The sequence below is a fragment of the Podarcis melisellensis genome, assembly GCF_964234715.1.
Source record: "Podarcis melisellensis genome assembly, chromosome: 14".
In the NCBI taxonomy this organism is placed as follows: Eukaryota; Metazoa; Chordata; class Lepidosauria; order Squamata; family Lacertidae; genus Podarcis; species Podarcis melisellensis.
This window is the reverse complement of record NC_138546.1, coordinates 32,719,345-32,746,780: the sequence shown is the minus strand read 5'-3', so window position 1 is coordinate 32,746,780 and position 27,436 is coordinate 32,719,345. Positions and strand designations below refer to the sequence as shown.

Below are 27,436 nucleotides of genomic sequence, written 5' to 3'. Positions count from 1 at the left end.
GAGCAAACAAGGAAGCCTTACCTTGGCGCTGAAAAGACTGTTGGTGCTCGTCTTCTGAAATGGAGCCTGTTGCAACATGCATGCATATCTAAAAATAAGTATAGAAAAATAAGTATTTTCCTCTTCTGCACTACAGTATTGGTTTATTTCTTTCAATACAGATTTAAGCAGAATTAATCATAGGCGCTTTAGTGGATTCATCAAATACGGCTTTAATCAAGTGATAGCTCTAGGAAAGATGGCTCATAACAACTTGATTTTTATTTTTTTAAGGAAGAGGCTGTATTTGGCTTGATTCTGACATGCGCCAGTGGTTTTCTCCCCAATGAGTTAAATTTGTGATTTAGAGCACAATCTGGACCGTGGCTACTCAGAAGTAGGTCCTATTGAATTCAGTGGGGTTTGCTCCCATCTGATTGGAATAGGTTTGCAGACTAATTCTCTTAAACCAAGGCAGGGGAACCTGGGACTCTCCAGATGTTGCTGGACTACAAATCCAATCACTCTTAGCTATTGGACGTGCTAGCCAGGCTAACAGCATCTGGAGGGCCAAAGTTTCCCCGCCAGGAGACAATTGCAGGGAAATCGCAGCCGTCACTTTTGCAGCTGCCTGTATCTGGAGACCTTGAGCACCATCTTGGCAGCATCACCAGATGCTGCACTTCATTGTGCATTTTGTCAGAATAAGTGCAGCAGGCGCTGCTGCCATGGCACAGCCGCACGGCTCTTCGCCTGCGTGATGTGTGTGCACCTGTGAAGGGCAGATGGTTTCCTGAGGATTTTGGTTCCAAGAACTCTGGAGGCTGTTTTGGACCAGGCATATTCTGTTGCTATTCAGTGGTGGGGCGGGTGGAGGGGAGGCCATATGCATTTCGGAAGTGCAGTTTTCACATTTTATCTTTGGCCCATATGGTGAGCAGGAGATAAGAGACCCCGAGCTCATCCATTCACATATGCCTTTAACCAGAAGTGGAGACAGATGGGTCATGCAACTGAGATTCTGCTCTGGAAGAGGTGTAGCTCAGTGCTTTGCATACAGAATGCCCCAGGTTGCATATGGAAGCCCTCTAGCTTCTCCAATACCTTAGTCTGAAACCTTGGAGAGAGATGCCAGTCCGTGCCAACAAAAGCAAGCCAGATGAAACAATGGTCTGATTTAGGGCTTGTGCACACTTTTGCTTTCGTCCTGAGCTTAGAAAGCATGAGTCTGATTACGGTAGTTTTCTGAGCAGTTTCCCCATGCTTTCTAGACATGGATCTGAGTGGTTCTGCCTTTGCCACACCATGCCACCACCCCCCGGAAAAACCTGAGATTCAGTGCTAAGTCAGAACAAATGGTGATCCACAGAAAACTCGATTGCCATTTGTTCCGATTCAGCACTAAAACGTGGGTTTCCACCCCGGGGAAAGTAGCGGGACAAGTGGAAGTGTGGATGAGTCCTTAGTGAACCAGGGCTCAGCCAGATTCCTTTGCTCCCATCTTTGATACTGCATACATTTTGATATGATGACAAACCATGCCTACTCTGCCTCCTTCCTCCTTGGCATGACTGCAAGGAGGGGTGTGATGTTTGATTAATTACACCTGACAAACTCTAGTTAATGTTAATTCTGTTCTGCTTGAAAAAAAAAGTCCGCTATAGTTGTGAAGCTGGCTTGTTTCAATAAACAGTAGCTAACGTCAACCACAGTTTGAGGTGCACATGTAACACTAAAATGTGGCTAGTTAAAATTACCTAATCCTTATGTAGCCAAAATGACGCCATCCACATAGAAGAGGGAGAGATACTGGTTTGCAGAATTCAGAGGCGAAAACTGAAAGGTGTGGAAAATGCAAAAGCAGCCTATAAGGATTGTTCTTGTTGAGTGGCCTTGGAATGCTGATGGACTATTGGTGGGAGAGGTAGATGGAGTTGGAGTGGGAACGGAATGGAGTCTCCTGGAGCAGTGCTTGGAAAATTGATACCCTGAACAGGAGCTTCCCATCCTGCAATGTTTTGAAGGTCCCCCTTGAACTCTGAATTCCCTTTTCTGGAGGGTAAGCTGCTGGCAAGGGCTGTCTTCACCTTGTTCTGCCTGTGAGCTTCCCAGTGGTATCTAGTTGGCCATTGGTGGGAGACCAAATGTGTGACCAAATGCGCAAGAGGTTTAGCTGTGTGAAATGAGCATCTTTGGTTGCTCATTGAAACTTTTCCTGCCCAAACTGAATTGCATTCCTTCCTGGTTCTAGTGTGCTGTGAAAGAACATGCAGCTGTTCCTTATGGTCCTCATTTCCTCTTGTCCTGACACCTTTTCTGTATATTGCTCATTGCAGATTGGCAGCCTGGAAGACTATTACCACTTTCACCACAGCAAGACGATTAAAAGGTCAACGTTCAGCAGCAGAGGCCCACACAACTTCCTCAGAATGGATCCAAAGGTACAGTAGGAAGCTACTGGTGTCAGGTCTACTTTGCAGGCTTGTCTTGCGTTAGCCCAAGTTCCAGAACAAGGGCAGGTTACAAAAGGCAAAAGGAACCCTGTGAAAACCCAAAGTACGCTTGGCGGGAAATCACCATTTTTATTTAACTAGCTTTTGGGTGTGGGGGTATGTGTCCTTAAAAACAGCAAGATTAAATATATGATTACCATAATCCCAGAGTTAAAGGTAGGCAGCATGAAATGATGATGGTATATATCCCCAAATATATTGCCTATGAAGCCCCTTAGGCAAATGCCATCTTGGCAGGGGCATCATTGGGTCAACCTTGATGGGCTACACCAATGATAGTCAACATGGGGCCCTCCAACTCCCATAAGACCCACCTTGCATGGCCAGTGGTCAGGAACGATGGGAGTTCCAGTATCTTCTGGAGGGCACTGCTTTGGCTATCCCTGCAATATGCCTGCCTGCAAACTATACTCTCCAGAAGTCCGTGCAAATGAAAGTCAAACGAAAGGTTAACCCACCATAATGGCAGATGTTTTGGTAGAATATTAGATTGGGATAACAGTGGGCCCCTAGGTTTTGCAGGGCAACTTTATGTGGGTTTTACTTTACATCATTTATTTGTATTTGCTTCAGTTTGCAGTACAGTGCTGTAAGTTGCCTTGGGGTGACATTCCTCTCTACAAAAGCCCTTTTAGTTGGCAGAAGAAAAGCTTTCCTCTGGGCCAGAACCATTTTAGTGGATGATTAAAACTGGGGGCATGAAACTTGTGTACAGACAGTGGGCCTACCCTGAAACAGTGTCATATAGAATGCATTTTGTTCCAGTGTGCTGGCTGGGCCCCATTTTTAACCAAGGTGGCAGGCTGAACCTTTCGAAACTGCATTTGATTTTTTCATTCTGCGGAACACTGATTATGAAGGCTGCTGGTCTACAATACAGCAGAGAATGGTGCTCTCCGACCAATTTCGTATTGCCAAATGTAGCTTCCAGACGTGTGCACATACAGCAAACAAATCAACCCACGTGCCTTCCCATTCAAATATTTGAACTTATTCGCTCACAGTCTAACAAGCTGTAGATAATTCTTGAATGTGCACCCATATTGCATCAATAATAGTTGACGATTGTGTGGGATTTGGGGGGTGGGTGGAAGAAAGGACAAATATAAACAAACTGCAAGGGTCTGAACATCCCACCAATTGCGAGAAAAACGGGTGGCTGGTGGTTTTTTTGGTGTTCTAATTAAGTTTTGGAGCCCTAGGGGAGCTAGGGCGAGGGAAGGGTATGAATCTATATCTGCAATGGAAAAGCAAATTAGTCTACTTGATGCAAACCAAATGGTTTTTTTAAAAAATTAGTCTATTTACCTAGTTGTATTGATTAATACAGCATGCACACCAGACATTTAAAGACCTCCCCCCCCCAAAAAAAAAGAATAATGGGGAAATGTGATTTCTTAAGGGTGCTGGGAATTGTAGCTCTGTGAGAGGTAAACTACCATTGCCAGGATTCTTTTTTTGGAGTGGGGTGGGGATGCACTTCAAATGTATGGTATGTATGCAACCTAACAGTTTGCAAAATAGAGCACCGCTGTATTTTGGGTGCTTGGAGCTAGGCTGGATTCGTAATCTATGCCTTGGTGTTCTCCCTTAGCAGATCACTTGGGAAGTGTTTTGCTACTTGACTGGTATACCTAATGTGTATGCATGAATATGCTAATAGTGGTGCTAAAGCAAGCCTTTAAACAAGTCATGCCGCCTTGAATTTAACGGGAAAAGATGGAACTGCATAACTTAAGGATTTGGGGGGGGGGGATTGAACGCGTTGTTTTTAAAAGTTTAAAGCTCCTAGTCAACTAAGTGACTTGGTGCTTTTAAAGCTGAAAACTTCTCAAGTTTATTTTTGTTTTTATATAAATCTGCATCCTATTTCAGAGGCTCCCTGAACTGGGCGATCTTTTGCCAATGAAACTTGGTAGATCAAGTGGCTTTTCCCACAAGCTTTACAGTTTGTCTCTTTCAATTTACCTAGACTTCCTTGATGAAGGGAGGAGAAAATGTTCTCAGAAACGTGTGGAACTTGTTAGCTTTAAAATATTAGGAAAAGTCTCTAGTGCTACTTACTTCTTCTTTTTTTCCAGGTCAGTTGAATCAAGTTCTGAGGGTGGGGCACGGCATCTATATCCCGCAAGTTCTATTGTAGGGCCAAGCTGTTGCAATACTGCATATAGACACAGAAAGCAAACACAGTTGGGGATATCTGTCAGGGCAGCTAATCATAATGCTAAAAAGCACCAAAAACCTTCAGGTTTCTGGCAGACGTGATGAAAAGGAAGAGGGAACTAGGAGGGAAGAGGAAAGCAAGCAAGTACTGGTATCATTTATTAGAGCAGGGGTGGTAAAGCTATATACACCATAGGTCAATATTGGGCCCAAATTGGCCCATGCAGCTATTTTCCACAAAACATGCCCACCTGTCCACTGCTGGGTGACATCAGCTTCACCAGCACATTCCCTGCAGCCGGCAGGATTGAACCCTCCACTCATACTTGTTCTAGAAAATCTTGCTCAGTTTGGCTGTGTCCTCACCCACCTGTAAATGGTGACCCCACCCCCAAGGGTGGAGAGTTAAGAAGCTGGCCTGCAGGCCAGAAATAGTTTCCTGCCGCTATAACTGATCTTATAGTGACCTGCTGGAATGGCCACCCAGATGACGGGAGACCAGATGACCACTGGCCCCAGATGATGCAACGGGTCAGCTTTGCTTGCTGATGGAAGCATTTCTGGAAGAGCTATCTATTATTGCTCTTTCTAGTAATTATCTCAGCTGGTGAGTGGCAATGGGAAGCCGCCCATAGCAGCTAGGGCAACCCAGTCAGATGGGCGGGGTACAAATAATTTAGCCAAAAGAAGAGTAGGATGTAATAAGGCATTGTTTTTCCATCCCGCCTTGTGGTCTTTGGATTCAGTGCTGTTTTCGTTCCACTGCATTTAGTCTTCTGCCAAAAGCTACATTATTTGTCCCGCTGTTGGCCATGGCAAGATTACATCATTATGTTACCCTATCCATGTCAATGCAAAGAAAACACCGTGAACAGATTGTTTGTGGACTGAAAGGGACAACAACTGATCATATTTGCTGGATTAATTTCTGTTCTGGACATGGGGGCAAAAATTGCAAACGTTGGCAATTTCTATTCCTGTTTCCACTGGAATTTTGCAGCATCCCTAGTGAGGAGAGTGGGGGTGGAACTGGTGTCCTTTTCCTCCCCCCCCAGAGAATTGTGGGAAGAAAATAATGCCCAAACAGCCATCTTTCCCTTGTCATTTACATGCAATGAATTGCAAACGCCTAAAAGCATCAAATCGGCTGATCGTTCTACATGCTATTCTGCTGCATCTTCTGTGTTGGAAAATCATAACAAATAAAGACATCCCAAAGGGATACCCTTCATTAGCATTACATCATGATGAGGGCATCTTGTTTTAATGACTAGGCTGAAGTTTTAGTCAAGGTTCTGGGTTGGATTGGCTTGGCATTTTCGTTGTTTTCCCTCAAGTGAATTGAATCACTTTCCTGGTTTATACATGTGTCCCGGCCTACGTGTTGCAACATTTAGGCAGGGTTGGAAGTAGCCCAATAAACCAGTATGCCAATTAGCAAAATGCAATTAGCCATGCAAGATTTCCTTCTCTTCCTGGTGGGCGTCGCTACGGATGCATCTGGAGGCAGTGCCGGATCTACACATTTTGCCGCAGGGGGCAGAAGTCTGCACGGTCTGCTACCTGCTTCTCCTGCAGATTCACGTCTCCCCTCCATCACCCCTGAGAGAAGGAGGCCTGCGCTGCCCCATGGGATTCTGCCACCCAAGGCAGCTGCTTCAAATCACCTCACAGGCGACCGGCCCCAATGGGCACCAGCCTCACCTGGAACTCTCTCCCTGTGGAGCTGTATCTCGCCTCACCTTTTTATAGCTTCAGGTGTCTGGCCAAGGCTCGTCTTTTGGGGGGGACATTTTGAGGAGGAGATATGAGGTTGTCGCTGCTGTCAGTAACTGTCACTCATGCGGGCCTGCTCAGTCTTCCTTACGCACAACAAAATTCAAAGCCACCATCTCTTGTTCTGCATTTACAGTGGTACCTCTGCTTACATACTTAATTCGTCCCAGAGGTCCGGTCTTAACCTGAAACTGTTCTTAACCTGAAGCACCACTTTAGCTAATGGGGCCTCCTGTTGCTGCCGCACTGCCGGAGCACGATTTCTGTTCTCATCCTTGAAGCAAAGTTCTTAACCCAAGGTACTATTTATGGGTTAGCGGAGTCTGTAACCTGAAGCGTATGTAACTTGAAGCGTATGTAACCCGAGGTACCACTGTATTACATTTTTACCTTGCCTCTTCTCCAAGAAGCTCAGAGTGGCACACAGTTTTCCTCCTCGACCTCATGTTTATCTTCTCAACAACCTTGTGAGATGCTTCTTAGGTTATGGGGTTATAATCCAGAATGTGGCTGCCAGATTGGTGACTGGGAGTGGCCGCCAAGGCAATATAAAAACCGTCCTGAAAGACCTACATTGGCTCCCAGTATGTTTCCGAGCACAATTCAAAGTGTTGGTGCTGACCTTTAAAGCCCTAAATGGCCTCGGCCCTGTATACCTGAAGGAGCCTCTCCACCCCTATCATTCAGCCCAGACGCTGAGGTCCAGCTCCAAGGGCCTTCTGGTGGTTCCCTCGCTGCGAGAAGTGAGGTTACAGGGAACCAGGCAGAGAAGGGCCTTCTCAGTAGTGGCACCTGCCCTGTGGAATGACCTTCCATCAGATGTCAAGGAGATTAACAACTATGCAACCTTTAGAAGACATCTGAAGGCAGCCCTGTATAGGGAAGTTTTTATTATGTTTCTGTAATTTATTATGTTTCTGTAATTCTGTGTTTATTATGTTTCTAGAAGCAGCCCAGAGTGGCTGGGGCAACCCAGTCATATGGGCAGGGTACAAAAATTAGAATTATTATGCAGTGGTAGTATTCATATTATTAGTATTATAAGGTAGTGTATACCTTATACACCCAGTTGGCTGACTGGGGATTTGGACTGTGGTCTTCCCAGTCCTAGTCAAGCACTGTAACCACTATGTCACACTGCCTCTGCTTTGTTGTTGGACATGAAGCCCACTCCCTGTCTGTGAAGCTGGTACCCAAGGGGTGTTGGGGTGAGAGAAGGTTTACGTAACGGGTCCACCACCTCTGGCCAAATGGAAGAAGGGGACAGCAGTAAGTCCTAATAGGTCAAGTGGTTTTCCTTGCCGAATAAAACCTTCTGGGTCAGGCTTGTTTGCTAGGCCTGATTAATTAGACAATTGTGAGTGCCTTTTAGCAGACTGCCTTTGCTTTGTACTGTAAAAGGTAAAGGTAAAGGTACCCCTGCCCGTACGGGCCAGTCTTGACAGACTCTGGGGTTGTGCGCCCATCTCACTTAAGAGGCCAGGGGCCAGCGCTGTCCGGAGACACTTCCGGGTCACGTGGCCAGCGTGACATCGCTGCTCTGGCGAGCCAGAGCCGCACACGGAAACGCCGTTTACCTTCCCGCTGGTAAGCGGTCCCTATTTATCTACTTGCACCCGGAGGTGCTTTCGAACTGCTAGGTTGGCAGGCGCTGGGACCGAGCAGCGGGAGCGCACCCCGCCGCAGGGATTCAAACCACCAACCTTTCGATCGGCAAGTCCTAGGCGCTGAGGCTTTAACCCACAGCGCCACCTGCGTCCCTTTGTACTGTACTAACCACCAATTTTCCCAGTCCCATCCTGGTCCCCAGCTTGACAGGAGCTGTGTGTCTTGGCAGGAAATAACCTAGACAAGTGTGTTATGGAAATACTATATTATTCTCATCATCTTAAACAACATAAGAGAGAAAGAGCCCCCAAACCCTGCTTTTAACGCCCCCCCCATCAAACCTTTGAGGTTTCTTATATTTCTAAGCTTCTGAGGCTTGAAGGGGTGAAAGTGCCGATAATCCTTTAAAACAATAACTCAAGAGTTGGTTGAGCACATTAAATGTCTGGTTCACGTTGTTTCTCAGCTCTTGCGTTTCAAAAGGTCACAACCGGCCTTCCCCCACCCAGGGATTCCTATTTATTATTACAGAAACTTTAGGCTAATCCGTGTGTCGGAAATGTTCTCCCTTGCTGAGAATCCACTTCAGATCCTTTGAGTCCCCTCGGGGATCCTTCCTACCTTGGAGACTAATCCCAGATTTTCATGAGTCCTTTCCTTGATGAAACTGTCCTTGTAAGAAGCTGGGGATGTGGAGGATTAATTCTCTTATGTACTTGAGCAGGGAAGTTTGCATTAATTCAGTGGAGTTGTATTATAATTCCGATCTGTTCCGATGAATAAACATTTGCTTCAAACCTCATACTTTTGGTATACAGCATGCCTATAATCTAATTTATCTTGTTAATGTTCTGTGGAGGGGTCTGTACAGCTGTGGAACATCTGCTCTATCAAAAGCTACTAGAGAGCAAAGGGGAGCATTCTAGAATTTTTATATCGACTTTTGTTATCAAAACTCACTGAGGCCCTTTTAACTGACTTTCATTTTTCTTCTGTGGCGTGTGTTTGAAGTAGGGGTTTTTTGTTTTGGCTCTAATCACCCACTGCTCTAAGAATTACGCTGGTGCTTCTTTGTACTGGGATTTGTTTAGGTTTAAGAAGAGAAACCCATTAAAAAATGGCAAAAAACGGAAAAAGGCAGACGGTTACTTAGAAAAACAATATGCACAGGATGAGGAATTATTCATGTGCTTGAAACTGCTTCTAATTAGACAAATGGCCTTGATGTCTAGTGTCATTCTGATGAGGTTAAGATAGGCACCTCAATAAAATGGAAAGGCGTTTTCATTCCAGGCAATGGAAGCAAAGGAAGAGAGCACTTTCTGTGGCGAACTTTTGTAGAATTCCCTACCTCTAGTAGGCCCACCAGACCTCTTTTGTTGTTTTGAACAGATTAGTAGCAAACAGTTTTTGGTACTGTTAGGGCTTGTTAGGGCATGGATAAGTTAGGCTTTGTTAATTAGTTAGGTTCATTAAAAGAAAGAAAATTCTCAAAGGTTTATTGCTCCTAGCATAACAGTACAAGAATAGTTAAATCAAACAGAATAGAGAAAAGCCTGCGTCGAATTATTTCCAAGAACAATACAGTATTAAGATACTGCAGGGAGATTAATGCAACAAAATTATATCTCTACATATTTTGCTTGCAAAATCGTCATACTGTACACGAAAAATGCCTATAAATCTAGACAAAGTCAAGTTTCAAAACAATAGATACTGATTAATTCAATTGCAGAAAATGATATTAGTTCGTATTGAATGCTTGTTGGGTGAAAAAAGATGCATATTAGATTGTTAGGTTCATTTTTGATGTTTCAAGGTTGTGTGCGTTTGTATGTATATTATTACTTTCAACAACCTGGATGATACACAATGTTAGTGAGAGTCAGAGTAGACCTAATGTAGAGTCCATTGATTTCAATGGATCTTCTTTTGATATGATGTGTTTTCATAACATGGGCATCCCATTTTTCTGATTTGTGCCTTCTTTTTAATTGCCAGAAAGAACAATTTGAATGCTTCCTTTATTGTATTTTTAATGTTACAATTTATTCTCTTAATCTTTGTGAGCGTATGTTGTTGGCTGGTCTTACAAACAGAGTTAATAAGCAATTTGTGAGCCATATGGCAAGAACTGGGATTTAGATGTCAAAGCAAACAAATATTTTCTTATTGATGCTGCTGTTAAAAAAACCCAAGCATTCCTGTGAAACACTGCTATTTAATTTTTTTTTCTAGGTAAGGTGGCTCCAACAACAGGAAGTTAAACGAAGAGTCAAAAGACGCGTTCGACGTGACCACCATTTTGTTTCCTTCAATGACCCACTCTGGCCTGAAATGTGGTACATGGTAACTATACATTCACTATGTGTGTGTGTGTTTTCGTATTATGCATATTTTGGGAATCTTGCAAAAGTCTTTTGGCATCACAGAATCACACATTCCCTCCACCCCCTTCCTCTGCTATTCAGGAGTGGCAAGACTGTGAGGGTGAACGTGGCCCTCCGAGCTTCTGTATCTGGCCCTTGCAACTCTATACCTCCTCTTCCCAGTTTGTGCTGCATTCACACGGCAGTTTATTCATTGTTATTTGATTCCAGAAAAAGTGGCTAGTTATCTTTAAAAATATATTTTATTCATTGAAAATCAGGATAGTGTATACAAAGTACTCTAAATCAGCAGAATGCAGTCAATAAATTCAGCCTGATACAATATCACACTTTATACAGATTGCCTTTTAGAAAAGATACATAGAAGAAAAATAGAAAAGGAAAAAAACTAACAAATAAAACTACCGACATAGTATGCAGGCTTAAGTACAAATTAAAAATAATCAATTTCCTATTTTGCTCATAGTATTCCTTATAAATAATAATAGGAGGTGAAACCTAATCTTAGATGCTTCAAAATGCTTAGATTTGTGTGCATTAAGTTGGGTTACAAGCTAAAAACCTATGCAATGTTCAGAAAAGATTTAAATCAGAGGGGTTTTGCTGACAAAGAATCAAAATTTCAGACAGAAATATTGAATAATGATTATAAAAATTTAGCAAAAATGTATAAGATATTACTGGAATGGTGTACGAAGGATGAGGAGGTAAAATCAGTTATGATCGACTGGGCCAAAGATATAGGGCATAATATTCAAATGGAGGATTGGGAAAGACTTTGGAAAGATGGCTTAAGATTCACTGCATGCACAGTTATAAAAGAAAATGTTATGAAAATGATGTACCGATGGTATGTAACACCTGTGAAGTTAGCAAAAATGTATAAGATAAGCAACAAATGTTGGAAATGTAAAGAAAAAGAAGGTACCTTTTTTCATATGTGGTGGGAATGTAAGAAGGTAAAATGCTTTTGGGAAATGATTTATAATGAATTGAAGAAAAGTTGAAATATACATATGTTAAGAAACAAGAAGCATTTTTACTAGGCATTACAGGTAATGAGATAAATAAGAAAGAAAAGAAGTTATTTTTATATGCAGTGACAGCAGCAAAAATATTGATGGCCCAGAAATGGAAACAGGAGGAATTACCTACGATAGAAGAATGGAGAACTAAAATGATGGATTATGCAGAACTGGACAGAATGACAGGAAGGATCCGGAATCTGCGAGATCAAAGATTTACAGCAGATTGGGAAAAGTTTATCCAATACAGTGGTGCCCCGCAAGACGAACGCCTCGCAAGACGAAAAACCCGCTAGACGAAAGGGTTTTCCGTTTTGGAGGCGCTTCGCAAAACGAATTTCCCTATGGGCTTGCTTCGTCCAGGACCTCTTCCGAAGGCGGGCAGGGGGCAAAATCTTTGTCCCCCCTGCCTGCCTTCCCGGGGGCTTTTAAAGGGGGCTTCCCGGGACGATTTAAAAGCCCCCGGACGGCTTTTGAAGGCAGGCGGGGGGAGCAAAGTCTTTTGCCCCCCGCCAGCCTTCAGAAGAGGTCCTGGACCTCTTCTGAAGGCTGGCGGGGGGCAAAAGTCTTTGCTCCCCCCTGCCTGCCTTCCCGGGAGAGCGGGAAGGCAGCACTGCGTTTCTCCGCTCTCCCGGGAAGGCAGGCGGGGGGGGGGGAAGCAAAGACTTTCGCCCCCCGCCGGCCTTCAGAAGAGGTCGGGGGACAGACTGTCCCCGGACCTGGTCTGAAGGCGGTTTCCATAGGAACGCATTAATTGATTTTTAATGCATTCCTATGGGAAACCGTGCTTCGCAAGACGAAAAGACTTGCGGAACGAATTAATTTCGTCTTGCGAGGCACCACTGTATATGCAAAAACTGAGTGATAATAAAATTACGTTTGTAAGCTTTAAGGAAGCTCTGTGAGGGGAAAGGGTTAAAAGGGCAGAAATGTGTAAAAAGTAACAATAGGAAGGAATGGCAGACAAATTGAAGGAAGTCAAAAAAGAGAAGTAAGATGTAATTAAGATGTATGGAATGTATAAATTTGCTTTTGTATTTGAAAACTAATAAAAATATAATATATATAAAAAATACAAGCTAAAAACCTATGCAGCTGGTTTTGAAGACTTGGCTAGTTGCTGTTTACAAGGCTGACTTCGATTGATGGACAGAGCACAAGGCTGGATGGGACATTTAAACCTCCCCTGGGCTTCTAGGAATAGCCTTGGCAAGAAGGACCAATCCACTGAATTTGGCTTTCGGCCCAGGAAGCTGTCTTACACTGAGTTAGACCATTGTTCCATCTGAATCAGTACTGTCTACACTGACTGGCAGCAGCTCTCCAGGGTTTCAGACACGGTTCTCTCCCAGCCCTACCTGGAGATGCCAGGAGTTGAGCCTGGGAGTTTCTGCATGCAAATCAGGTGCTCCACCACTGAGCTACAGCCCTTCCCCTATCCTAGCTTTTAAACTTGCTTGTTTAGCCGTGTGGAGTGTTGCTTGCTGGTCTGTGTAAGGAAGAAATGGCTAACCGACTGCTGCCTTTGCCCCCAGCACTGCGAAGACAACAACAGCGACTGTAGGTCAGAAATGAACGTCCTAGCAGCCTGGCAGAGAGGATATACTGGCAAAGATGTTGTGGTGACCATTCTCGACGATGGCATAGAGAAGCACCACCCTGATCTTGTGCAGAACTATGTAAGTAAAGCTGGAGACCCTTGGATCACCTCTTTTACACTGGCCCTCAAGACCACAGTCCTATACAGTGGTACCTCAGGTTAAGTACTTAATTCATTCCGGAGGTCCGTACTTAACCTGAAATTGTTCTTAACCTGAAGCACCACTTTAGCTAATGGGGCCTCCTGCTGCTGCCGTGCCACTGGGGCCTGATTTCTGTTCTCATCCTGAAGCAAAGTTCTTAACCTGAAGCACTATTTCTGGGTTAGCGGAGTATGTAACCTGAAGCATATGTAACCTGAAGCCAATGTAACCTGAGGTACCACTGTACAATGGTGCTTGGAAGTGAGTCCCATTGCACGTGCTTCTGAGCAAAGGAGGCCTCAGGTGAAATTGGTAACTTGGGCTTTGATTCAGTTATGTGCTGCATTGACAGGAGACTGCCTATGGACCACAAATAATCATAGAACTGTAAAATTGGAAGGGACACAGTGGATCATTTAGTCCTCTAACCACCTGCAATGCAGGAATACACAGCTGTCCCATCCAGGGATCGAACCTGCAACCTTGGTGTTATCAGAACCATGATATTTGAATAAGTCAAGGGTATGGGAACTTGTGGCCTTCCAAATGCTATTGGACTCCAGCCCCTGTCAGCCATAGCCAGCGTGGCCGACAGGGAGGAGCGTCTAGGTCAGGGGTCAGCAACCTTTTTCAGCTGTGGTCCGGTCCACCGTCCCTCAGACCTTGTGGGGGGCCGGACTATATTTTGAAGGGGAAAAAAATGTGAACAAATTCCTATGCCCCACAAATAACCCAGAGATGTGTTTTAAATAAAAGGACACATTCTACTCATGTAAAAACACCAGGCAGGCCCCACAAATAACCCAGAGATGCATTTTAAATAAAAGGACACATTTTACTCGTGTAGAAACACGCTGATTCCCGGACCACCCACGGGCCAGATTAAGAAGGCGATTGGGCCACATCTGGCCCCCAGGCCTTAGTTTGCCTACCCCTGATCTAGATTATCAGGAAGACTGACTTAAGGGCATTAAGAAAGGAACCCTGTTGGTCTTCCCAGGCAACTGCTATTCAGAAGCAGAGAATAGCCATTGTAGCCACGGATGGCTTTATCCTCCATGAAATTGTCTGATCCTCTTTTAAAGCTCTCCAAATCCCTGGCCATGGGAGCAAGTTCCATAGCTTAAATATGCATTGCACAAAGAAGTGGTGTCCCGAATAATAATAATAATAATAATAATAATAATAATAATAATAATAATTATTATTTGTACCCCACCCATCTGGCTGGGTTTCCCCAGCCACTCTGGGCGGCTTCCATAGAAACCAAAAAACACTAAAATATCATACATAAAAAACTTCCCTGAACAGGAATCTTCCAACATACAGCTCCATTGGATGTCCACATGTTCTAGTGCTATGAAAGAGGAAGAAAAACCTTTCTTTATCTACTTTCCCCCCATGCTGTGCATAATTTTATAGGCTTCTGTCATGTCACCTCTGGCTCACCTTTCCTCTCAAGTAAAAAGTCCCCATTGCTGCAGCCTTTCCTCATTGATCATTTTGGTTGCTCTTTTCTGAACCTTTTCCAACTTTGCAATATCCTGCTTGAGATGAGGCAATGAGGACTGCACACAATATTCCAAATGCGGTCACGCCATAGATTCATCTGATAGGTATCTCTCCAAGCACAAAATAAGGGAGTGGCTCAGAGGCCTCTATGTTATGCATGGGCCCTCCAGAGCATAATCTCATTTCAGGATTTTTTAAAAAAATAATCAACTAACCAACTAATTTAATAAATAAATTGCCACAGCCCTAAATGAATAACTCAAAACAATTTCCTCCCACCCATACTCTAAATGCATTGTATTGCCTATTGGCTTCCATAAAGGAGAAAAAAAATATTCTGTGAAGTGAACTAAGCCGCTGAGGAGAGTTGGGTTTGTTTTTTGTTTTTAAAAAAAACATTTTGTTGAATTTGCACCCTTACCTGCTTTCAGAATTGGGCTGAACATCTGTGAGAGCACGATGAAGTCAGCGCTCTGGAATTGACATTTGCTTGATGCTTACTGGCTACTTATAGCTCAGATGAGGAAATGTAAAAAATAGGAATGCCCGGTTATCAGATTGAATCCCTGGCGTTTCTCATTAGTGTTAATGGGGCATCTCAAGAGGCTTGTGGGCTTTTCATTAAAAGTGCTGTTGTGCTTTTGTGATGGTTATATGGGGTTGCTTGTGCGTAAGTTGCCGCCACTCCTGGCTAGGTAGCCTGGTTAAACCTTTCCTGGCTGGACAGCCCTTCACTTCGTGGCTGTTCAGTCGCTAGCAGAATCCGTCAGTGGGCGTTTCTTGAACTTCTTCCAGCAAAGAAGTTCTTTGACGCCAAGTCTACGCCTACTTTCCCTGCGCGGAAGTCTTCTGTGCAGGGTGGGTGTGGGTAGCGGAGGACCTGTGCTCTCCCCGCTGGTCTCCAGCGAAGAGTCCTGGAGCCCTCTCTCCGATTCCCCCATCCGCCCCCCTTTATCCCTGGTGTTACGCTGATTTCCTTCCCCAGCTGATGAGTCCCCTCTCTCCCTGCTTGGCCCTTCTCCGGCATCGCTTGGGAGCCCTGCCTCCACTTCTGGCTCCGATATCAGTTCCCTGACAGCTTTGTTTGGAGAGCTGAGTGTGCTTTAAAAGCCCCGCTTGAATTTTTTTTCTTTCTGACCAAGCCCTCTTCATCACCTAGAGCAGAGATGTCCATGTCAGCCCAAGCGAGCATAGCCAATTCTCAGGAGTGATGGGAATTGTAGTTCAGCAACATTTAGAGGGCCACAGGAACACTACCCTTGTCCTAGAGTTTTGCTTCTTTTTCAGGCAGAAAAAAAGGCAGAATGGGGGACCTCATAAGAAGCTACCTTTACATCAGGCCCAACCTTTTGCCCCATATAGCCTAGTAATATCTGTTGCAACTGATAGTGACTTTTATTAATTTAACCACATTTATATCCTATAAACTCTGTTGTTTGTAAGAACCTCTATCCTGCCAGAGTGTCTCTTGTCCTGGTACAAGTTTGTTCCTGGCAATCACTTCTTAGTTTTTCTAACATGAACAACTCCCTCTGTTTCTTTCAGGACCCTCGTGCAAGCTATGATGTCAATGGGGATGACGAAGACCCAACTCCGCGCTATGATGCCAGCAATGAAAACAAGTAGGCCTGTTTTTTAACACTGACTTAATGCTTTAAGGGGTGGGGCATGTTGCGGTCTGCACTTAACCTGAACCAAACACCAGCTGCCACCTGTGCTGTATGACAGCATATGGGCACTTTGCCAAATTACATTTTGATATAGATTATAGTCCTTTCTGCACAGATTTATAAAAAGAATGGATGGAATTCAGCCTTGAGCTAACATGATTGTTCCATCAGTGCAGGCATTTTTGCTTTGCTAGCCGAAACAATCTCCCCTCTCCTTCCCCGCCACATGTTGTTCTGGAGGTTCTTTTGACCCGCCAGAGCAAGATGGGATCGTGCAAGAGTGGGGAGGGAGACCATGTTTCACCAGCAGGAATTTGGGCTAATATGACAAATAATTGTGCAGCCTTTGAGTATATTTTTGTCCTTTCAGAGTCTGCTTTCCCCATTTCTGTAAAAAATAAATGTCCAATTATGTTAACTTGAACATGAGTATATATATATATATATATATATATATATATATATATATATATATTTGCTTTCGTAGATTTTCACGGGTACAGGAATGCAGGTTTTGGTGTCCTCGGGTGTCTTCCCGTGTAAAAGTTGGGGTGTCTAGGCGACGTTTCGACGAGGTCTCACTCGTCATCTTCAGGCTGGTGCTTTCGGCTTCTTGTTACTGGAACAGAGCAGGATCTCAGTGTTTGAGTTCCTATAAATACTGTTGAGGGGGTGTGGTGTATAGCCTCCAATGTTCTGGGCAGAGAGGAAGTTCCCAGGCTAGTGTGCCTTTTCTTCTTTTGTTCCTTAATTACTTGAGGGATATCTTGAGTGATTTCTTGAGTGATATCCTGAGTACCACTTAGGTGGGTCATTAGGTGTGGATTAGTTGCTAAAGTCTTTGTGTCTTGACCTCTTGAACTTTGTGAAGAGTTTTTCTGAGAAGATGGCTGTACTGCACTTAGTTGTGCTCTGGCTTGGCTTCCATGCTCTTTAACATGGAACATCACCACAAGAGAATAATCATGGAAGCCATCGAGATAGAGAAACACCCTCACAACATGAACAAGCGTGACGACACATCCCGCTTGCCAGACATCTGGAAATTAGCCCTCCCCACAAAAACTGACACCAGATCCAGAGGTACACAGAACGCCATCACCAATCAACCACACCAGACCCAAACCCAGACCCTCTCCACAGATAAATTACAGACACCATCCAGTAGCCAAACCATGGTGGCACCTCCGGATGCTGCACCCCCCTGCAATCCCTACACAGATCTGGCTGACACAGGCCACAAAACCACAGCTCGCCCCTATACACGAAGCCAAGCCAGAGCACAACTAAGTGCAGTACAGCCATCTTCTCAGAAAAACTCTTCACAAAGTTCAAGAGGTCAAGACACAAAGACTTTAGCAACTAATCCACACCTAATGACCCACCTAAGTGGTACTCAGGATATCACTCAAGAAATCACTCAAGATATCCCTCAAGTAATTAAGGAACAAAAGAAGAAAAGGCACACTAGCCTGGGAACTTCCTCTCTGCCCAGAACATTGGAGGCTATACACCACACCCCTTCAACAGTATTTATAGGAACTCAAACACTGAGATCCTGCTCTGTTCCAGTAACAAGAAGCCGAAAGCACCAGCCTGAAGATGACGAGTGAGACCTCGTCGAAACGTCGCCTAGACACCCCAACTTTTACACGGGAAGACACCCGAGGACACCAAAACCTGCATATATATATATATATATATATATATATATATATATATATATACACACACACACACATATATACACACATACACAGTTGTACCTTGGAAGCTGAACGGAATCCTTTTGACTTCCAAAATGTTTGGAAACCAAGGCGCAGCTTCTGATTGACTGCAGGAAGCTCCTGCAGCCAATTGGAAGCCGTGCCGAACGTTCGTTATCTGAAAAATTGTTGGAAAACTAGAACACTGCCTTCTGGGTTTCGATCGTTCGGGAGCTGATTTGTTCAGGAGCCAAGGCGTTTGAGATCCAAGGCATGACTGTATATTTAGAGACCACTCATCCTCCGAGACCCTAAGTTGTTGTTTGCTTAATGTGTGTGTAAATCCGCCACTGAGAATTATAGTGGAAACCACCTGGGGCCATCAAGGTGCCAGGAAGATTGTGGCCTCTTTGAAGGCAGGGCTCTGGTGCCTGTGACAGATCTCCAGTGACCGGTTGCTTCCTTTTTGTGCTGGCAGCAGCTATTTCTGCCTTTGAGGCTCTGAAACCCCCACTATAAAAGAGGTCATAACCCTATCCACACCTTGCCCCTTTAAAGTTAGTGATCCAGTACAGACATGATCTGACAGCTGTATGGTTGTTGCTGCTGGGCCATCTATAATACATGGTACATTACAAAGAACAAAAGTACTGGTCCCTTTCCTGAGGGGCTTGCGAAACAGAGTAAGCGGAGAGAAATAGAGGCAGGATAAAGAGTGAAATAAAAAGAATAAAAGGTGGTTCTAGTTACATGTGCTTAAACCCAAACCCCACCTGCACTGTATATTTAAAGTAACTGAATATACGACTTAATTTTTTTAATAAAGTATTTTATAGTTTTTTAAGAAAAATACCGTATTTTTCGCACCATAGGACGCACTTTTACCCCTTCAAAAATGAAGGGGGAATGTGTGTGCGTCCTATGGAACGAAGACAGCATAGCCCCGCAACCCTCTGCTGGCTGGAGAGGTGACGCGCGGCTATGGCTGGAGCCTCTATAGCCGCGCGCGATCTCTCCAGCCGGGAGAGCGCGCGCGGAGCTAAAGAAGCCCTGCTTACCCTCTCTCAGTGGGAGAGGTGACACGCAGCTATTGTAGCAGCCTCTATAGCCGCGCGCCACCTCTCCAGCTGGGAGAGCGCGCGTGGGGCTAAAGAAGCCCCCAGCGACCCTCTCCCGGCTGGAGAGGTGACACGCAGCTATGGCAGGAGCCTCTGTAGCTGCGCACCACCTCTCCAGCTGGGAGAGCACGCAGGAGCCCCCGCAACCCTCTCCCAGCTGGAGAGGTGACATGCGGCTATGGCAGGAGCCTCTATAGCTGCGTGCCACCTCTCCAGCTGGGAGAGCACGCACGGGGCTCCCCCCTTGACCCTCTCCCAGCTGGAGAGGTGACACGCAGCTATTGCAGAAGCCTCTTTAGCCGCGCGCCACCTCTCCAGCTGGGAGAGCGCACACGGGGCTAAAGAAGCCCCCAGCGACCCTCTCCTGGCTGGAGAGGTGACACGCAGCTATAGAGGCTCCTGCCATAGCTGCGTGTCACCTCTCCAGCCAGGAGAGGGTCGCTGGGGGCTTCTTTAGCCCCCCGCGCGCTCTCCCGGCTGGAGAGGTGACATGCGGCTATGGCAGGAGCCTCTATAGCCGTGCGCCATCTCTCCAGCCGGGAGAGTGCGCGCAGGGCTAAAGAAGCCCCGCTTACCCTCTCCCGGCTGGAGAGGTGACACGCAGCTATGGCAGGAGCCTCTATCGCCGCGAGCCACCTCTCCAGCTGGGAGAGCGTGCGCGGGGCTAAAGAAGCCCCCAGCGACCCTCTCCCGGCTGGAGAGGTGACACGCAGCTATGGCAGGAGCCTCTATAGCCGTGCGCCACCTCTCCAGCCCAGAGAGCGCACACGGGGCTAAAGAAGCCCCCCCCCCACGACCCTCTCCCGGCTGGAGAGGTGACATGCGGCTATGGCAGGAGCCTCTATAGCTGTGCGCCACCTCTCCAGCCCAGAGAGCGCGCACGGGGCTAAAGAAGCCCCCCCCACGACCCTCTCCCGGCTGGAGAGGTGACATGCGGCTATGGCAGGAGCCTCTATAGCCGCGCGCCTTTCCGCTGCTCCCCGACCTGCTCTTTGGGACTGGTGGTGGGCTTCCCCCCACCAGCCCCAAAGAGCAGGTCGAAAAGAACCTGAAGCCTGGAGAGTGAGAGGGGTCGGTGCGCACCGACCCCTCTCGCTCTCCAGGCTTCCAAGGTAGCTGCCTGAAGGCGTCTGAACGCACCCTAAACGGCACCTTGTTTTAGAGGGGGAAAGCAAGAGGGGGGAAATTCTCCCCCTCTCTGTGCAGCGCCTCGGGCCGCTTCGCTGAAGGGGCGCTGGGCAGAGAGGGAGAGAATTTTTTTTCTTGTTCTCCCCCCTCTAAAACAAGGTGCGTCCTATGGTGCGAAAAATACGGTACAAAAAACAAACCAAGTACATTCGGACCTGGAATACAAGTTATGGTAACCGTACAATCTTGTGTATCATACCACTTAAACAGTCCTGATTCTCCCTAAAGAATCCTGGGCACTGTAGTTTAAGGGTGCTGAGAATTATTAGGAAGACTCCCATTCTCGTCACAGAGCTATAATTCTCAGAGTGGTCCAACAGTCTATCCTTCTTCCTAGGGAACTCTGTAGTAGTAGTAATAATAATAACAACATATTTGAAGGCGCCGAAAAATGCTGCATTCCCTTCCCCTTTCCAGATAACTTGACCTGTGTTTAACACCTATAATGCTTCTGATTGGAAAGAAGGGCGGGATAAAACTGTTAACCATAAATATAAATTGATAAATAATAATAATCTCCACTATCACTTGGAACTCAAACCATGGTTTCAGCTTCCAGATGTAATGGCAAACCATGGTTTATGGCCACTTGGTTTGCTTTGCACTCCAGCTTGAGGTGAAGTGGCCAAAACTGCTCAGTCAAACCAAAACTAAGCTTTAGACTAAACCTTTAACCATGGTTTGGTGTAATGTCTAACTTGGGATGCTATGATGGCTACATCAAGTGCAGAGCTACAGCTCCAGCTCCACTGCTGCGTCCCACCTGGTGTGGAGAGAGTTGCCTGTGATTCCCTCACAAGGGCAGGTTGTGTGGTGGAATTCACAGATGGCTGGCTGCAGTGCAAAAGCAGTTTCCAAACCGGCAGAATCCAAGCCAAGAATTCATTTTTATTTGTATTTATTATGGAGGCCTTCTGTGAATTTCTCTCTTTAATGACACTAATCCTCTGAGCACTTCATTAATTCGGGGGATTAGTTACCAAAAACTCCTGCACACTTCTGAAAACTCGCAAGAGGCGAGGGTTTCCGTACAGAGTCTCCACTTCAACACAGAAAATAGAAGGGGTAAGAACTTTCCCACTCTAAAACACTGTAATTCCATTAAGGTCAGTGTACGTATATTAGGTGATCACAGTGTACAAACTGTGTACACAAGGTGGGTTAGCTGTACACTCATATTGTTATTCACATGTAACGTTCAACTAGCATACAGTCTTGTATACAGTGATACCTCGGGTTAAGTACTTAATTCGTTCCGGAGGTCAGTTCTTAACCTGAAACTGTTCTTAACCTGAAGCACCACTTTAGCTAATGGGGCCTCCTGCTGCTGCTGCACCACTGGAGCACAATTTCTGTTCTCAAACTGAAGCAAAGTTCTTAACCCGAGGTAATATTTCTGGGTTAGCGGAGTCTGTAACCTGAAGTGTATGTACCACTGTATCTGTATACACAATATTTGAGAGATACAAATCAACAAATGTATACTCTTTCACACAAACACTTGTATATGTGCAGAGATAGCATTCATCAGAATGGAGTGGTAAAGCTTTTTCTGAACTGAATCGCTTGAAGATGAAAATCAGGCTGTTGCATATTTCAATGCGTCCCCATTTTTTAGTTTTATTTAGAAATAAGGACAGTTCAGACACCATCATGTAATGTTTGAAGTGGTCTGGAGTCATGGCACCAAATAGATAAATAGATATATATGTATGTATGTATGTATGTATGTGTCTATCTCTATCTCTATCTCTATCTCTATCTCTATCTCTATCTCTATCTCTATCATCTCTATCTCTATCTCTATCTCTATCTCTATCTCTATCTCTCTATCTCTATCTCTCTCTATCTCTATCTCTATCTCTCTATCTCTATCTCTCTCTATCTCTATCTCTATCTCTATCTCTATCTCTATCTCTCTCTATCTCTCTCTATCTCTATCTCTATCTATCTATCTATATTTGGAGGGGGGATAGAGGGAGCAGACTGCATGTGTAGGGAACACTGAGCTTTACCCCACATGCAGTCGTACCTCCGGAGGTGAACGGAATCCGTTCCAGAAGTCCGTTCGACTTCCAAAACATTTGGAAACCAAGGTGGAAGCTCCTGCAGCCAATTGGAAGCTGTAGAAGCCGCGATGGACATTCGGGTTCCAAAGAACATTCGCAAACCGGAACACTCACTTCCGGGTTTGCTGCGCTTGGGAGCCAAAACGTTTGACTCGCAAGGCGTTCGGCTTCCGAGGTATGACTGTATTTGATTTCTGAAAGAGAAATAACATTCTCTGTATTCTTTCCCCAGGCATGGCACCCGTTGTGCTGGGGAAGTGGCAGCGTCAGCGAACAACTCCAACTGCATAGTGGGAATTGCATACAATGCAAGAATTGGAGGTAAGGAAGACGTTTCTGCAATCAGTGGTCTGCAATCAGCTTTTCTGGAGGGTTGATTTGAGAAAGTAGCACTGTGTGTTGGCCCTCATCACACCTTTCCGAGGGCTTCTGGCTAACCCCTATTGCTACAAATATTCCTCATCCACAAGTCTCTTTTTTGCCTCTAAGTCTGGCATTATGGGGGTGGGTCCTAAATTTTTACCACAATTCTCTAAGCTCTGCTATAAATCCTCCATGGCTTTTTCTAAACCACCCTGGAAGTTTTGCTGGAGGGCAGTATATACAGCTTCCCAATAAATGAACATAGAACAATACCCACAATTTTAGTTTCTACAGGTTAAGTCCTCCTCTGCCTGCACCATAAGGTCCTTAAGTAACCTCACAGCTTTCCTCATGCTGCAAAATCTCTTATTGGGGTATTTTTGTTCTTTTCCTGTATAAGAATTGTGTGCTGTTTTGGTCCCTTTCTTGTGCATTTTAAGTTTCGTAAAGATGTCCCTGGTGTGTTAGGGCTTGCCACACGTATTTTTTTCCACAGCAATTCCCCCTAAAACAAGGCATTTCTGTGTGCTGTTTTCACCAACATGTGCATTTTTATGGACACTACCTGCATATTTATTTTTGCACACATCACTTAGCTGGAGAATTGTATTGCAGAATTCAGAGTAGTGTGGATTTTGAAGGATGCTTGTTTTTCGCTTCTCACATTGTTTTGGAAAGTGTGAATTATGTAGGTTCACCTTTAAATTCGAATTCACTTGAATTTCTCCCCCACTGGTAGTGGGAGTGCTTTTGTGCGTTAACTGAGTATGAAATTATTGTATTTTTGCAATGCTGAATTCGCTTGCTCTTAGATCTTTTGCACAGTAAAGGAAATTAAAACCTCTTCTGTTTACATCTGTTGACTTTTGCTGACCTCTCATCCCCCTCTTCCACTGGACTGAGAACATTTTTGGGGTGCAGACTGGATGCATGTTGACAGGGAAGCTCCCTTCCAGCTATCTAACCTGTTGCGGCTGCGTAACTTTCGCCCCTATAATCCTCTTGTTCCACTGCACAGTGCCAGAGGAGGAGCTGAAAGGGCATGGCTGCGCCTTGGTGAGAACTCTGAGATGGAACTTGTTTGATGTATCCAGAGGAGGATTTGTGTTTCTTACTTGCTTTGCGTGTTAGCATTCGGAGTTGCATGCTCAGCAGAAACTGCATACAGAACCCCTGTTGGAGCAGCACACTTTGCCCTGGATCCAATCCCACCAAGTCTCTGGGGTTTAGGAAAATAAGAAAGCTATGTTTATTAATGGAAATACATCTTTGATAGGAAATAGCTTAGTTCCATTTAACAATGGTAGAGATCCTTTGGGCCATGTTTCCTCTTGCATCTAGAGAGCTTGAAGTATATCTGCTCTCATGAGGGAGGGAGGGAGGTGTGGAGAAGAAGAAAATAAATAGGAAGTGAGGTCAACAGTCTAACACTGAAGGAAAATCTACAGGTCAGCACAGGGACGGTCTAGGAATCTTAGATGTTCCTCTCTCTATCTCTCCTTTCTTATGAAGATGCATTAGCTCATATGAAAGCTGAGTTGCACACTGGCAATCCGGAGCATCTTGAGCTACAGAAGTAGCCACTGCAGGCAGTTTTCCATCCCCTTTTGAAACAGCCTTCTCAACCTGTTGCCCTCTGAAAGCTCTTCCACGCTTCTGCTTGTCCTGCCTCTTTGCTGCAGGAAAACTAGTTGTTTACCACTGATTTGGAGCACACATCAATTGGACTTTCTGCGGGTCGCCATTTGCTCCGATTCATTGGTAAAGAGCAGGTTTTCCTGGGGAAAGTGGCATGGCAAACAGAAAATTTCTCGGATCCATGCAGAGATAGGGTTGCCAAATTTCAGAAAGTAAAAAACCAGCCCCCCCCAATGTTGAGGGTTTTGCTTGTTTGTTTGCAAAAACACCAAACAAACAGGGCAAAGTGCCACCTTTTGAAAATTCATCCTGGACGTCATTTCCGCCTTTGAAATGCCAGTAATGTCTGGAAAAAATTGGATGTATGGCAGCCCTATGAGTAGACAGCATGGGACAGGTAGGATGAGACCTTAATATTGCTGAACTCCCATCATCCCTGCCTACTGGCCATGCTGACTGGAACTGATGGGAGTTTAAGTCCCACAACATCCAGAGTCTTCTAGTTTGGGGAAGCCTGTGTAAAATCTAATAATTACCCAGCCAATTATTATTATTATTTTTAATTACCCAACCATTATTGATTTTTTTTTAAGGGGGCATGGGGAGCATTGTACATTTTGTGGATTCACCAGAAGCAAATCTAACTAGATTGCTAAAAACTACAGCTGGCAAGGACTAGGCTTGCCAGATCAGCAGCATACCAACCCTGAGATAGCGGAGCTGAATCATGAGATGTAGGGTGGCCCCTGGTGATGTTAACAGGATAGGCCCTGGAGACAGGGGTTAATTGGGAGAGGTGAGCACGAGGGCAACCCCAGCCCAAGTGTCTATTCTATACAGTGGTACCTCGGGTTAAGTACTTAATTCGTTCCGGAGGTCTATACTTAACCTGAAACTGTTCTTAACCTGAAGCACCACTTTAGCTAATGGGGCCTCCTGCTGCCGCCGCGCCGCCAGAGCATGATTTCTGTTCTCATCCTGAAGCAAAGTTCTTAACCTGAAGCACTATTTCTGGGTTAATGGAGTCTGTAACCTGAAGTGTATGTAACCCGAGGTACCACTGTAATTTATAGCCAGCTCCTGCTGGGCTAAAGCTTGTAAGCTGGACGCACAGCGCCTTCTTAATATATATATAAATTGAAGGCACCCTTGGCCACCAGCAGATTCACCTGGAGGGGACCAGACAAACTTGGAGACTTCAGGTCAGACTGGTAGCCCTTGTGAGGATTGTGCTCAGCTTGATGCGGAGTCCTATCTGCCACAGTCCAATTCTTTTTCTTTTACTTTCCGATCTCTCATTGCCCTTGCATTTCCTTCCCTCTTCTTTTTGCTTCTGCCGAGGGCACAATACATTTACCGCTCAATAAACAAAAAGGGGATGCCAGCCCATCTTTCTTCCTCACACTCCCTCCTTTAAAGCTGTGCGCCTTCTGAAGCTTTTATTGCTCGCACCGTGGGAAGTGGCTGATTTATTCCTTCTCCTTCCCATCTCCTCTCTTTAACCTCTACTTCACTCTGACAACCTATAGATTCCCCCCGCCGTTTGGGCTTCTACTCCGGGCTTTGATTGTTGGCTCTGCTAACTGCGTCGGATGTTATGTGCTTGGGAATTAAGGTGATGCATTTCTCGCTTTTATGCGTGCCCCTGTTAACTTTAATAAGCCTGATTCACAGGCATTGGCAGGTTGATTCAGAGAAAGAAAAGTCGGGAGTGTGGGAGGGGTAAGGCAGCTAGCCACAGACCAGTTTTAAACTGGAATACTTGAACTGAGCCTTCACCAGACATGCAAAAGAAATTGTGTTAGTTTAAAATAGGGTCCTAATGTTCCTGGGTACACCAGATCCTTTCTTGATCTTTCAATGTTATTTATTTCACTGCTTGGTTGTTTTAAAAAAGTCCTCAACGTGGTTCAATTCGCAGGACTGAATGTGGATTCTAGCTATATTCAGCTGGATTATGGCTAGAATCCTTCCCAGGATTGGGAAAAACCTGCAGTCAGGGTTTCCAATTGAAGAGAGGATTAGGTACATAGGAAGCTGCCTTATACTGAGACTTCTTCTATCTAGTTCAGAATTGCCTGTACAGTGGTACCTCAGGTTACATATGCTTCAGGTTACATACGCTTCAGGTTACAGACTCCGCTAACCCAGAAATATTACCTCGGGTTAAGAACTTTGCTTCAGGATGAAAACAGAAATCGTGCTCCTGCGGCACGGCAGCAGCAGGAGGCCCCATTAGCTAAAGTGGTGCTTCAGGTTAAGAACAGTTTCAGGTTAAGAACGGACCTCCGGAACCAATTAAGTACTTAACCTGAGGTAGCACTGTACTATCCTTTCTCAAGCTTGAGCCCCCAGATGTTGTTGGGCTACAACTCCCATCATCCCTGACCACTGGTCCTGCCAGTTAGGGATGATGGGATTTGTAGTCCAACAACATCTGGGGACCCAAGCTTGAGGAAGGCTGGTCTACACTGATGGGTAGTGGCTCTCCAGGGTTTCAGGTGGGACACTCCCAGCCTTACCTGGAGATGCCTGGGACTGAATCTGTGATCTGCTGCATGCCAGGCAGATGCTATACCACTGAGCTGTGTCCCTTTCCAATGCAGTTAGAATCCTCCCTGCAGTTCAGCACACAAGTCAAGAGAAGAGAAGATAGGTTTGGAATCAGTGCATGTGTCCCAGTTCTCTCTACCCAACTTGAGCCCTCATGCTTGAAGCAACTTCCTTTTGTTTTTAATCCAAGATAAATTTGGGCCAAACTCTGCTAAAAGTCTCAAAATAGTTAAAACAGCTATGGATTTGTCCTGAATAAGTTCACATCTATGCTGCTGGGAGAGAGTTGAGTTAACCCTTCCCCTTGTGCTGTTTTCCTGATCTAAATCTCCCACCTCCTGTGCCCAAGTTGCTATTTGCCACAAGCAAAAACACAGCCTGGTAGCAATGCAACCTATGTGGGCATTCCTAGCTGCTTGCTGA

The 27,436-nt window shown here is 45.2% G+C and overlaps 2 protein-coding genes across 6 annotated transcripts in view; one reads left to right on the top strand and one right to left on the bottom strand.

The window, feature by feature from the left end:
- Window positions 1-27,436, bottom strand: part of LOC309356816 (F-box and leucine-rich repeat protein 13-like) — a 243,429-nt gene that overhangs the window by 137,449 nt on the left and 78,544 nt on the right. The gene's annotated exons all lie outside the window — the stretch shown is intronic.
- PCSK6 (proprotein convertase subtilisin/kexin type 6) overlaps window positions 1-27,436 on the top strand; it is a 131,200-nt gene that overhangs the window by 46,677 nt on the left and 57,087 nt on the right. For all 5 annotated transcript variants that reach the window (XM_081888486.1, XM_081888487.1, XM_081888488.1 and 2 more), the window contains 5 exons: window positions 2,316-2,420; window positions 10,278-10,388; window positions 12,990-13,133; window positions 16,254-16,330; window positions 22,692-22,780. In XM_081888486.1, the coding sequence (XP_081744612.1) occupies window positions 2,316-2,420; window positions 10,278-10,388; window positions 12,990-13,133; window positions 16,254-16,330; window positions 22,692-22,780 (526 nt within the window). The remainder of the gene's footprint in view (window positions 1-2,315; window positions 2,421-10,277; window positions 10,389-12,989; window positions 13,134-16,253; window positions 16,331-22,691; window positions 22,781-27,436) is intronic.